The sequence below is a fragment of the Ranitomeya imitator genome, chromosome 6 (assembly GCF_032444005.1).
Source record: "Ranitomeya imitator isolate aRanImi1 chromosome 6, aRanImi1.pri, whole genome shotgun sequence".
Classification (NCBI taxonomy): domain Eukaryota; kingdom Metazoa; phylum Chordata; class Amphibia; order Anura; family Dendrobatidae; genus Ranitomeya; species Ranitomeya imitator.
Genome location: NC_091287.1, coordinates 293,927,334 through 293,941,463, shown reverse-complemented (window position 1 = coordinate 293,941,463; position 14,130 = coordinate 293,927,334). Strand labels below are relative to the sequence as shown.

The window sequence follows — 14,130 nt, the reverse complement described above, 5'->3', positions numbered from 1 at the left end:
TGCTGCCCTTCCCTTGGTTGTTCCTTCCCGGGGAAAGGTCTGGCTATTCACTGCCTGCGTTGAGAAACACGTGATGGTGTCTCCGCAGCTCCTTTACATGCATTTGCATATTTGGGGGCAGTGTTCTGGATCACTGCGTTGAGAAACACGTGATGGTGTCTCCGCGGTGTTGGATGTTTTGGTCTCCACGAGGTCAATCATCTATGCCTTTATAGACTTTCTACTAGGCACTGCTCCTGATAGCCAGTTTCCTACTCCACACTGATGAGGGGAGCAAAACCCCCGAAACAGCTGTCTGTGGATGGATACCATGCTTGGCATAGGTGGTTTTCCTTTATTGGATGTTTTTCCTTTATTGGATGCTGCCCTTCCCTTGGTTGTTCCTTCCCGAGGAAAGGCCTGGCTATTCACTGCCTGCGTTGAGAAACACTTGATGGTGTCTCCGCAGCTCCTCTACATGCATTTGCATATTTGGGGGCAGTGTTCTGGATCACTGCGTTGAGAAACACGTGATGGTGTCTCCGCGGTGTTGGATGTTTTGGTCTCCACGAGGTCAATCATCCGTGCCTTTATAGTCCTGTGGAACAGACCCCATCGCTGTAGAGTCCCTAAATGTAAGAAATAATGGTTTGTCTTATTACATTACTTAGTTCTCTTAGTACTCGTGGGTGTATGCCTGATATAAGTGTACAGAATAGAACAGCACAGCTCTTTACTATTTATTTGCTGGTATGTGCTGAAGATCAGCTCTTGCTTAAGAGAAAAGAAGCTGTTCTGCAGTCTCTTATACATGGCTTAGCTGTGCTCTATTTTCATCTGGCGGGTGATGGAGGTGATCGCAGCTGATAGATGGGTGGTGCCAGATGTTAGACTCCCACTGATCTTTTATTGATGGCCTAACCTTAGGATCGGTCATCAATATAAAAGTAGTGGACATCTTTTACCTTTTTAAGCAAGTTATGAAGTAGGTCTCGTGAAATCGGACCCGACAAGCTAGTCAATGTGCATCAGTGAGTTTTATGAACCTGTTTCGCTGGCTGTCCTTACTTCGGCCACTTTTGATCCCCATTAAACACTGCATACAGAGAACACCTCACAAGACCTGCCATTTTGGACATGCTCCAACCCCTTTGTCTGGCCATTACAATTTGCAAACCAAAATCCCCATACTAAAAGTGAAATCCGCTCTGAAAATTCACAGAACAGATTGTGAATGCCGAAGATTGAAGTTCCACATCATGCCCTCATTTATGGATTTTGTTTAGTTAGGTACCTCACCCACAGGTATTGTGCAGTAAATTTCTAGTGTGACCTGCAGACAAATTACCTACTGTCGGATAAACAGAGGGCCAATAAGTGTATTGTGCAGTTGTTTCCAGAATCCTTTTATTTTTCATAATTTGTGGCGTTGAGAATCTAGGACTTTCTGTGCCCCCATATCCGTGACTGTTGAATTTTTAATACACTGGCTGAGAACCATTGTGGATATAAACCACACATTAGTGTTCTGTATTAATGCTGTCTTTGTGTGAATTGTACACATTTCAGTAACATCTGCACGATAGGAAGAAATCTTCGGATGTGGTTTATAAATGGATGTAAAGTAGCTGTTGCTGGTAGGGAGCGAACTGCTTCCAGTTTAATGGAATATTTAGTTTGCTCATGTAGGATGACTTTGTAGCCTTAGATTTTTGTTTGCTGAGGTCTCTGATTAAACAGGGTGTATCAATTGTTCCAGTGACTGTGGTCCTGGTCAGAAAATCACTTGGTCTAATTACTTCACTGTCTGTTCTGACAGAATACTGAAGACTGTAGCTGATCAGGAGCAGCTGATTGGCTGCAGTGGTCACGAGACATAACAAAGTTACATGACAGTAATGCCGTAAGAGGAATGCTGTAATTCCGGCAGGTATGTGTGCAGTTTTATTTTATGATGGATGGTGGAGCTTTTAGGGGATGTCCGGTAGTCTACATTCCCTGAATGTATACAGTCTCCCCCATATGTTGGCGATATAAAAAAGTACTTGATACTAGAGATGAGCGGATTGCTTTGCACAACCATGGTCCAGGTCGGTGCTCTCTGTGTAAAGGAGCTGCGTGAATTTCCTGGTCTTTTAGGTTTCCCAGTGCTGCGGTTAATTTGCCAGCCTTGTGTGACATCTATGCAGAGCACAGGTGTCATCTCGCCAGCCCGGCTATTCAAAAGCCAAGAGTGACATCCCGTAGGGTAAGGAAATTCTTAGGGATCCTGTCCACGGCTAGAGCCCACTGACCTATACTGTGGAGCGGGGTTGCAGAAAACCGATGCATCTGTGTGACAACCCACTTGTCCACCTACAAGCTGTCTGTGCTTTGCCATCTGGTTAACCCCTTTACCCCCAAGGGTGGTTTGCACGTTAATGACCAGGCCAATTTTTACAATTCTGACCACTGTCCCTTTATGAGGTTATAACTCCGAAACGCTTCAACGGATCTTAGCGATTCTGAGATTGTTTTCTTGTAACATATTGTACTTCATGATAGTGCTAAAATTTCTTCGATATAACTTGCGTTTATTTGTGAAAAAAACGGAAATTTGGCGAAAATTTTGAAAATTTCACAATTTTCCAACTTTGAATTTTTATTCTGTTAAACCAGAGAGTTATGTGACACAATATAGTTAATAAATAACATTTCCCACATGTCTACTTTACATCAGCACAATTTTTGAAACAAACTTTTTTTTTTCAAGGAAGTTATAAGGGTTAAAATTTGACCAGCAATTTCTCATTTTTACAACCAAATTTACAAAACCATTTTTTTTAGGGACCACCTCACATTTGAAGTCATTTTGAAGGGTCTATATGGCAGAAAATACCCAAAAGCGACACCATTCTAAAAACTGCACCCCTCAAGGTGCTCAAAACCACATTCAAGAAGTTTATTAACCCTTCAGGTGATTCACAGCAGCAGAAGCAACATGGAAGGAAAAAATTAACATTTTACTTTTTAGTCACAAAAATGATCTTTCAGCAATAATCTTTTTAATTTCCCAAGGGTAAAAAGAGAAAATGGACCTCAAAAGTTGTTGTCCAATTTGTCCTGAGTACGCTGATACCCCATATGTGGGGGGGACCACTGTTTGGGCGCATGGCAGGGCTCAGAAGGAAAGGAGCGCCGTTTGACTTTTTCAAGCTAAATTTGGCTGGAATTGAGATCGGACGCCATGTCGCGTTTGGCGACCCCCTGATGTGCCTAAGCAGTGGAAACCTCCCACAAATGACCCCATTTTGGAAACTAGACCCCCTAAGGAACTTATCTAGATGTGTCATGAGCACTTTTATCCCCCAAGTTATTCACGAAAGTTTATAACGCCCGGGCGTGAAAAAAAAAATTCCTATTTTTTCCACAAACATGATCGTTTAGTCCCCAATTTTTTATTTTCTCAAGGGTAAAAGGAGAAATTGGACCCCAAAAGTTGTTGTCCAATTTGTCCTGAGTACGCTGATACCCCATATGTGGGGGGGGACCACTGTTTGGGCGCATGGCAGGGCTCAGAAGGAAAGGAGCGCCGTTTGACTTTTTCAAGCTAAATTTGGCTGGAATTGAGATCGGACGCCATGTCGCGTTTGGCGACCCCCTGATGTGCCTAAACAGTGGAAACCCCCCACAAATGACCCCATTTTGGAAACTAGACCCCCTAAGGAACTTATCTAGATGTGTCATGAGCACTTTTATCCCCCAAGTGCTTCACGAAAGTTTATAACGCCCGGGCGTGAAAAAAAAAATTCCTATTTTTTCCACAAACATGATCGTTTAGTCCCCAATTTTTTATTTTCTCAAGGGTAAAAGGAGAAATTGGACCCCAAAAGTTGTTGTCCAATTTGTCCTGAGTACGCTGATACCCCATATGTGGGGGGGACCACTGTTTGGGCGCATGGCAGGGCTCAGAAGGAAAGGAGCGCCGTTTGACTTTTTCAAGCTAAATTTGGCTGGAATTGAGATCGGACGCCATGTCGCGTTTGGAGAGCCCATGATGTGCCTAAACAGTGGAAACCCCCCACAAGTGACCCCATTTTGGAAACTAGACCCTCTAAGGAACTTATCTAGTTGTGTGGTGAGAATTTTGAACCCCCACGTGCTTCACTAAAGTATATAATGCCCAGGTGTGAAAATAAAAAATCCTATTTTTTCCCACAAAAATGATATTTTAGTCCCCAATTTTTAATTTTCCCAAGGGTACCAGGAGAAATTGGACCCCAAAAGTTGTTGTCCAATTTGTCCTGAGTACGCTGATACCCCATATGTGGGGAGGAACTACTGTTTGGGCACACGTTGGGGCTCGAAAGGGAAGTAGTGACGTTTTGGAATGCAGACTTTGATGGAATGTTCTGCTGGCATCATGTTCCATTTGCAGAGCCCCTGATGTGACTAAACAGTAGAAACCCCCCACAAGTGACCCCATTTTGGAAACTGTACCCCCTAAGGAACTTATCTAGTTGTGTGGTGAGAAATTTGAACCCCCACGTGCTTCACTAAAGTTTATAATGCCCAGGCGTGAAAATAAAAAATCCTATTTTTTCCCACAAAAATGATATTTTAGTCCCCAATTTTTAATTTTCCCAAAGGTAACAGGAGAAATTGGACATCAAAAGTTGTTGTCCAAATTGTCCTGATTACGCTGGTACGCCATATGTGAGAAAAAACTGTTTAGGCACACGTTGGGGCTCGAAAGGGAAGTTGTGACGTTTTGGAATGCAGAAATTGTCTGCGGTCGTCATGTTCCGTTTGCAGAGCCCCTGATGTGCCTAAACAGTAAAAAAAACCCACAAGTGACATCATTTTGGAACCTAGACCCCCCCCAAGGAACTTATCTAGATGTGCCCCCTTTTTGGAACTAATGTACGCTTTCTTGTAAAGTAAATTAGTAGTGCATGGAGGTGTGGTACAATCTGAAGCAATCCTTCATACACAGGCCAGGTTTTTCGGGGCAGGTGTCGCATTGATAAATGGTGTCCTTGCGTATTCCCCTTTTGTAACACACTCGGCACCTTTTTTGCGGCTTACCTTTTCTGCCGGTTGGCGGGACCACCCCCGGAAAATGCTGGCCTGGTACGATACGAGCACCTTCAGTTCCGGAAGTACTGGGGCCCTCTCCTTCCGGAGTACCAAATATCAGGGCCTTAACCACTACCTCCTGGAACTGAAGGTACGACGTATCGGTGTGGCGTGCACATCGTAACAGCAGGAAAGCGTTGAGCATTGCCATTTGTACGATGTGGACGGCCAACTTTTTGTACCACACCTTGGCCTTTCTCAAAGCACTGTATGGTTGGAGGAGTTGATCAGAGAGATCAACCCCCCCCATGCTTTTGTTGTAGCCCAGTACACAGTCCGGTTTGCAGACCTGTGTAGAGGTACCCCGTACAGTGCTGAGGGCTCTGCCATCACCATGTATGGTGGTCAAGAGAAGGACATCCCTCTTGTCCTTGTACTTGACCACCAGCAGGTGGTCGCTACATTGGGCCTTGCTCTCACCTTTTCTGAGCATCTGCCGAAGTAGCGTCTTTGGGAGGCCTCTCTGATTTTTGCGCACAGTACCGCAGGCTGCGGTACCTCGCGCAGAGAGGGATTTGTAGAGTGGGATGCTGGTATAAAAGTTATCAGTATAGAGGTGATAACCTTTATCCAGCAGTGGGTGCACCAAATCCCACACGATCTTCCCACTCACTCCCAGGACAGGAGGACACTCAGGGGGTTCAATCCTGCTGTCCTTCCCTTCATACACTCTAAACCTGTGGATGTACCCTGAGGCACTCTCACACAGCTTGTAGAGTTTGATTCCGTACCTGGCCCTTTTGTTGGGCAGGTATTGACGGAATCCGAGCCGCCCCTTAAAATGGACCAAGGACTCATCCACGCAGATGTCCCTTTTGGGCACGTACACTTCAGAAAACTTTTTGTTGAAGTGTTCGATGACCGGCCGAACTTTGAACAGACGGTCAAAGTTGGGGTCATCTCGTGCGGGACACTGTGCATTATCGGAATAATGCAGGAATTTATGGATGGCCTCAAAACGTCTCCGAACCATGGCCATTCGGAATACTGGAGTGTTATATAAAACATCTACACTCCAATATTGCCGCATTTCTGGCTTCTTCACGATCCCCATGTGGAGGACCAGGCCCCAAAACTGCATCATTTCAACTGCGTCTACAGGAGACCAGTTGGAAAATGATGTACCGGGGTTTTGCTCCAAAAATTGACGAGCATACAAATTAGTTTGCTCCACCATGAGGTTAATAAAATCCTCAGAGAAAAAGACTTTGAAAAAGTCTGTTTCTGTGAGGCCCGTGGTGTCAAACTTGATTCCTGATTCTGCCACAAAATCAGGAATCAGTGGCTCGTAATTTTCGGGGGGCGAGGTCCATGTGGGTTCCGCAGTGGGGAGCGCTGGTTCAGGAGTGGTGGGGGCTGCCTCATCTTCTGTCCTGGGGCGTCTGCGTGGTGGTTCCGCAGGACCCGAGGAGGAGGAGGAAGAGGAGGAGGAGGAGGAAGAGGATGAAGAATCAGAAAAGTGAAGAAAAGTGGGATCCTCTCCCTCGCTATCAGTGTCGGAGGCAAGGAAAGCATATGCCTCCTCCAATGAATAGCGCTGTTGGGACGAGCGGGACATTTTTGTGTGAATATGGTGATTGGGTGCACTTTATTGATAACTGTATGTGTATGTGTGGGGGGATAGTGATTTGTGCAAACTTATCTGAAAAGAAAATGCTAAAAGGAGAAGAAAAACCTGTAAAAAAAAAAAAAAAGGCAGGCACAAACTCTGATAAGAGAACTGCGTCACTTATCAAAGTTTGGCGGCTGCGGGATGTGTGTACGGAGGTTGCGCAAAAAGGCTGAAGGGAAAAAAGCGAGCGCGAGAGTTGATCGGTGAACTGCGTCACCAATCAACGCTCGGCGGCTGTTAAATGGGCGCACGGAAGGAGGTGCAAAGGGGGGTAAAAAGAGGGGGAAGGGAGATGGGGGTGGAAGTGGGGATTGGGCAGGGATCAGTGATCAAAACGTACGGTTGTAGTCAGGTGGCGCAAAAGGGGGGTGAAAAAAAAAAAAGGAAAACGGCAGGCACAAACTCTGATAAGTGAACTGCGTCACTTATCAAACTTTGGCGGCTGCGGAATGTGTGTACGGAGTTGGCGCAACGGGGGTGAGGGAAAAAAAGCGAGCGCGAGCGTTGATCGGTGAACTGCGTCACCAATCAACGTTCGGCGGCTGTTAAATGGGCGCACGGAAGGAGGTGCAAAGGGGGGTAAAAAGAGGGGGAAGGGAGATGGGGGTGGAAGTGGGGATTGGGCAGGGATCAGTGATCAAAACGTACGGTTGTAGTCAGGTGGCGCAAAAGGGGGGTGAAAAAAAAAAAAGGAAAACGGCAGGCACAAACTCTGATAAGTGAACTGCGTCACTTATCAAACTTTGGCGGCTGCGGAATGTGTGTACGGAGTTGGCGCAACGGGGGTGAGGGAAAAAAAGCGAGCGCGAGCGTTGATCGGTGAACTGCGTCACCAATCAACGTTCGGCGGCTGTTAAATGGGCGCACGGAAGGAGGTGCAAAGGGGGGTAAAAAGAGGGGGAAGGGAGATGGGGGTGGAAGTGGGGATTGGGCAGGGATCAGTGATCAAAACGTACGGTTGTAGTCAGGTGGCGCAAAAGGGGGGTGAAAAAAAAAAAAAGGGAAAACGGCAGGCACAAACTCTGATAAGTGAACTGCGTCACTTATCAAACTTCGGCGGCTGCGGAATGTGTGTACGGAGTTGGCGCAACGGGGGTGAGGGAAAAAAGCGAGCGCGAGCGTTGATCGGTGAACTACGTCACCAATCAACGTTCGGCGGCTGTTAAATGGGCGCACGGAAGGAGGTGCAAAGGGGGGTAAAAAGAGGGGGAAGGGAGATGGGGGTGGAAGTGGGGATTGGGCAGGGATCAGTGATCAAAACGTACGGTTGTAGTCAGGTGGCGCAAAAGGGGGGTGAAAAAAAAAAAAGGAAAACGGCAGGCACAAACTCTGATAAGTGAACTGCGTCACTTATCAAACTTTGGCGGCTGCGGAATGTGTGTACGGAGTTGGCGCAACGGGGGCGAGGGAAAAAAAGCGAGCGCGAGCGTTGATCGGTGAACTGCGTCACCAATCAACGCTCGGCGGCTACTAAATGTGCGCACGGAGGCGGCACAAATGGGGGTGGAGGGGGTAAAAAGAGGGGGAAGGGGGGATTGGGGTGGATGAACGGGGATTGGGGTGGATGAACGGGGATTGGGGTGGATGAACGGGGATTGGGCAGGGATCAGGGATAAAACTTACGTTTAGTTGTCTTCTTTCTTTAGCAGGGATTGTGGTGCTACAGGCTGCTGTGGCACCACAATACCCAGCACGGCAGGGAGATCCAGGCACAAAATCCAGCAGGGAGATCCAGCAGTATGACCGCTCTGTAGGAATCCTCAGCTAGAATGAGGACCCTGCAGAGCGGTCATACACAGGTCAGGCAGGTGACACAGACAGGTCACAGAGCGGTCATGCTGCTGCTGTGACCTGTCATTGGTGGGATCGACCATAACATCGATCCCACCAATCAGAGCTTTCCTGGTGACCTGGCTGTGACCTGCCTAGGATCGGATCTGTTCGCGCCATCCTAGGCAGGTCACAGCCAGGTCACCTGCAGGGCACAGAGCGGTCACAGAGTGATCGCCGCTGCGCCCTGTGATTGGCGCGATCGACGATGACATCGATCGCGCCAATCGGCTCCTGCAGGCCCTGCTGGGCCTGCACTGTGTCCTATCCTAGGATCGGTGCTATTAGAGCACCGATCCACGCAGGTTCCGGCAGGGCACAGCGCGGTAATACCGCGCGGTGCCCTGCGATTGGCGCGATCGATGCGATCGGCGATCGCGCCAATCCGGGCTGTTCTTGCCGGTGCCTGGCGTTGCCAGGCACCGGACCTAGGATCGAGTACATCGGTACTCGATCCTAGCCTGTGACCTCATTGTTTCAGCCGCTCCGATTGGCTGAAACAATGAGAATGGCTGTGATTGGCTGTTCAGAATTGAACAGCCAATCACAGCGATCGAGAGGGCGGGTGGGCGGCGACAATGCCCTGGATGCCGAGGCCATCTCCCCCCAGGTGAGATGGCGTCGGAATTTTAATGCGATCACCGCGACTTAAGTCGCGGTATCGCATTAAAGGGCAGGACGTACTATCCCGTCAAGGGTCAGATAGGCCCAGGGCACCTCGACGGGATAGTACGTCCAAGGTCACAGAGGGGTTAAAGGGAATGTATAATCAGAAAACTACTTGTCGTTTAAATCGGATTTGAGTTTTAATTTTTTTTGCGTGTGTGTGTGTATATATATATATATATATATATATATGTATATATGTATATATATATGTATATATGCTAAAACAAACCGTGACCAGTGTGAACACTGCAAGATAACTATTTTTTTTAATACAGATTGTGATACGAACAGTAAAAAAATATCAAAAATGTTTAAAGAGACAATCTGCAAGAAACAGGAGATTGAGGATTTTTTTTTTTTGCATCAATTCCTCCTGGTCTCCTTCTGTTTCTGGAATTACTAATTGGTATTTTTGGCAGCAAAATTGGGGAGTTTTAGTTTAATTTATATGTGGCCAATTTCTCCTGATACTTCAATACACATGCATGCTGGTCTTGGCCAACCTTATTATCCTGAGGACAATGGATCGGGCTAGGTAAAATCCAACTTTCCCTAACAGTCTTTCCTCCATATTCTGCTGTCTTTGAAGATGTCTTAGATATTTCTCCTGATACGAAATCCCCTTCATCCTTAAGAAAATTAAGTATTGAAATGATTATCGGGTTCTCATTCCTGGGACTTCAAGAAAAGCTCCTCCTGAGAGCAGAATACAGTATTGTAATGTCATGTCAGGCATTCCTATATTACAATGTGATCAGATTTTTGCCAGATATTCTCTTGTTTCATGTGCTGTGTACCTATCCTTCTTATTCACTAGGTAGTATCACGTGCTTGGAATTCTTCGGCAATACACACCTATTAAGTGGCGCAGAAGATGGATTGATGTGCGTGTGGAACACCAAAAAGTGGGAATGCCAGCAGACGTTCAGAGCTCACAAGTACGTTGTGTTTTGTTTCCAGTAGTGACATGCCCGTCATTCATCAGATCTTCCACACTGTCGGGTCAGAGAGCTCCTGCCAGACTTCGGGTGTTGGCCTCGCTTTCCAATGTCTGATGTAGCGAGTCCGCTGACATTAGCTTGTGTGGGGGACTTTACATTGCACTAGAGTGCTTAGATTTTCTGTGTAACATAAAGATTTATTTTACGGTTTTCACAAAACCATGTCCTGAAGCTATAAAGAGTTTAGGTCAGTGGTTTTCAATGGTATGAAGTAAAATGCTTTTTATTTCCCTACAGGGGACATGTTTTGTCTCTTTCAATCCATCCATCTGGAAAATTAGCGTTATCTGTCGGCACAGATAAAACCTTAAGGTGAGTGAGTATGTCCTATGCGCAGAAAGCAAAGCTGAAAGGATATGGTAAACCTGACTGTTTTGGACGTTCATAATGTGTTAAAAGAAATGTCAGTAAAATCAACCTGCCCCCCCCCCCCAAACTGGATACATAGACATGTAGATGTTTGAAAGCTAAATCCATCGACACCTTTTATATCTTCTATCTGTTGCTACCTTCCTGACAAATTAGTTTTAACTCCTTAACGACCAGCGATTCGCCTTTTAACGGCGGCAGTTAAGGGTACTTATTCCTGAGAAATAAGGTTATAGCGCCCCCCAGCGTTAGAAATTCTACAGGATCTCTTCTACCTGGGGTAGCTGAGACCGCGGAGAACATGATTCGAGTCAACTTTTACGTACCTCATTGTTACGATTACTGTTGTTGGTGAAATAACAGCAACCGCAAAAAAAAAAAAAGTCTGATTTCCCATTTAATTTCTCTCTCCTCTGATGTGCTAGATCATATCAGAGAAGAGAGAAATGGGGTCCTGCGGTACCTCCAGTGTCCCTGGACCCTCCTGCATCTCCTGGTCCTGTCCCCCGGCCATCGGTGTCCTCTTCCGGGAAGAAAATGGCGGGCGCAAGCGCAGTTCGCCCGTCGATATCTGCCAGCACCCTGCAACAATAGGAGATTTCTCATATTGGTTCATTTTGATCACTGTGATAGACCCTATTACAGTGATCAAAATAAAAAAAATACTAAATCAAACCCCTCCTTTATCATCCCCATAGTTAGGTAAAAATAATAAACTAAAAAGTATTTTTTTCCATTATGGTTAGGGCTAGGGTGATGGTTGGGGGTTATATTTGGGGTTATAGCTAGGTTAGGCTTGGTGATAGGATTAAGGTTATGGTTGGGGTTAGGGTTAGAATTGGGTTGAGGTTAGGGTTGTGTTGTTTGGGTTAGGGTGGTGGTGTTGGAGTTAGAATTGGGGGGTTTCCACTATTTAGGTACATCAGGGTGTCACGTCAAATGGTGCTCCCTTCCTTCTGAGCCCTGTCACGTGCCCAAACAGTGGCTTTCCCCCACATTTGGGGTATTGGCGTACTCCCGAGACATTGCATAACAAAGTTTGTGGTCCATTTTCTCCTGATACCCTTGTGGAAATAAAGTTTGGGTCCAGAGTAAATTTTTTTTGTGAAAAAAATAAAATGTTCATTTTTTTCCTTCCACATTGCTTCAGTTCTCATGAAGCACCTGAAGGGTTAATAAACTTCTTATATGTGGTTTTGTGCACCTTGAGGGGTGCAGTTTTTAGAATGGTGTCACTTTTGAGTATTTTCTGTCATATTGACCCCCCCAAACTCATTTCAAAGGTGGTCCCTAAAATAAATGGTTTTGTAAATTTTGTTGGAAGAATGAGAAATCGCTTGTCAACCTTTAACCCTTATAACGTCCAAGCAAAAAAGTTTCCAAAATTGTGCTGATGTAAAGTAGACGTGGGAAATGTTGTTTATTAACTATTCTGTGTGATATGACTCTGATTTAAGGGTACCAAAACTAAAAGTTTGAAAATTGTTACATTTTGAAAATTTTTGCCAAATTTGTTTTTTTTCATAGATAAACGCAAGTCGTATCAAGGAAATTTTACCACTAACGTGAAGTACAATAAGTCACGTGAAAACAGTCTCCGAATCAGTGGGATCTGTTGAAGCATTCCAGAGCTATAACCTCATAAAGTGACAGTGGTTAGAATTGTAAAAGTTTGCCTGGTCTTTAAGTACCAAATTGGCTCTAAGGGTTAATGAGGCATTACATGCTCTGGGCGTGAGCTGCTGCCTCCCCAGGTTGTTTCCCAGCCTCTTCAGCATGATTGATGGCTCTGATTTCCTTGCCCATCTCCTGTCATTCAAGCTCAAGGGGCCGGTGTTAATGCAGCATTTATGAGGTTGTGGAAAGTGAGAGAAGTTTGTAAAATACATTAGAGAGAATTGACCAGGACTCTGGTTTTAGAAGAACATAAAACTGGGGTCATAGCACTAAACTCAACTTTTTCTTCTCTCTAGAACTTGGAACCTCATAGATGGTCGTTCTGCTTTTATTAAAAACATAAAGCAAAGTAAGTCCTTCATATCTTATTCATGTGATTCTTACTTTTGTAGGAAGTGCAAAACATTTAACAAAATATATATTCCAGCCCAAAATATTTATCAGAGAAACCGAGCGCTTTGTTACCATCATTGCCGCAGACTGAATGGATCTGATTGGATAAAACACATTAGGTGGGCTGCGCTGCTGGAGTGATCCAATTCTTCATCATCGATGATAATGTGCAAGACAGGACAGCAGAATGGCCCAACATGGATGCTAATTACATATGGGAGTACCCACAGGGTCGTTTAACCCCTTCATTACCTTACAATAGTTTTTTTTTTTTTTTGCGTGACAAGTTGTACTTTTGAATGGCACCATTGATTTTAGCAAATAGTGTACAGGAAAACTGGAAAAAACATTACAAGTGTGGTGAGATTGCAAAAAAAAAAAAAAAGTTGAAGTCCACCTACTGTTTCTTGGGTTTTTTATTTATACCAAAGATGTGTGTGGTTTTTGTTTTCAATAGGGCAAAAGAGGGGTGTGTGATTTGAACGTCCAATCGATCACCTGTGCTACACATAGCAGGGCTTCAATACTGCTTTGTGTAGCAGAAATCACAATCTCCTATAAATGCTGGCTATGGGGCGGTGTTCATAGGAAATTCACGATGACTGGCACAGGGGTCTTTTGCAGACCCCTGGCAGTCATGACAACTCATTGGCACCGTGCGATCACGTGACCGTGATGCTGATGGGCTGGACATGTGACATGCATCCGTACGACGCTTGTTAAATGCAGCTAATCGGATCAGCTGTACTGTGCAGGGAAGAATGTGGGCTCAGCGCCGGAGCCCGCATCAAAGGGAGGGAAACTGCCTTTGACGTACCTATACCTCAAAGGTCGTAAAGGGGTTAAACCAATAGGGAAAATGGGGAAGTTTTCCCTATTGGTTTAAACCTCCCTGGGGCATTCCCATATGTAATTGGCATCCATTTTGGGCCTTTAACCCCTTAGCGACCGCCGATACGCCTTTTAACGGCGGCCGCTAAGGGTACTTAAACCACAGCGCCGTTAATTAACGGCGCTGTGGAAAAAGTGTATAGCGCCCCCCACAGGCCGATTTTCTCCGGGGTCTCGGCTGCCGAGGGTAGCCGAGACCCCAGAGAACATGATTCGGGGGGTTTTTAACCCTCCCCGCATTTGCGATCGCCGGTAATTAACCGTTTACCGGCGATCGCAAAAAAAAAAAAAGCGATCTCTTTTTAATTTCTCTGTCCTCCGATGTGATCGCACATCGGAGGACAGAGAAAAGGGGTCCCAGGTGGCCCCCCAATACTCACCTAGCTCCCCCGATGCTCCTCGTGTCTCCCGGTGGGCGCCGCCATCTTCAAAATGGCGGGCGCATGCGCAGTGCGCCCGCCGGCCGGCACCGGGAGAATCTTTGGGGTCTCGGCTGCCTGGGGTAGCCGAGACCCCAAAGAGCATGATCGGGGGTCGGTTTTAGCGACCCCTGTTTTGCGATCGCCGGTAATTAACTGTTTACCGGCGACC

At 46.0% G+C, this 14,130-nt stretch overlaps 1 protein-coding gene across 1 annotated transcript in view; it reads left to right on the top strand.

Moving 5' to 3' along the window:
* Window positions 1-14,130, top strand: part of PAK1IP1 (PAK1 interacting protein 1) — a 53,780-nt gene that overhangs the window by 20,945 nt on the left and 18,705 nt on the right. Inside the window, exons 3-5 of the mRNA XM_069730668.1 lie at window positions 10,026-10,146; window positions 10,447-10,521; window positions 12,552-12,604. Coding sequence (XP_069586769.1) covers window positions 10,026-10,146; window positions 10,447-10,521; window positions 12,552-12,604 — 249 coding nt within the window. The remainder of the gene's footprint in view (window positions 1-10,025; window positions 10,147-10,446; window positions 10,522-12,551; window positions 12,605-14,130) is intronic.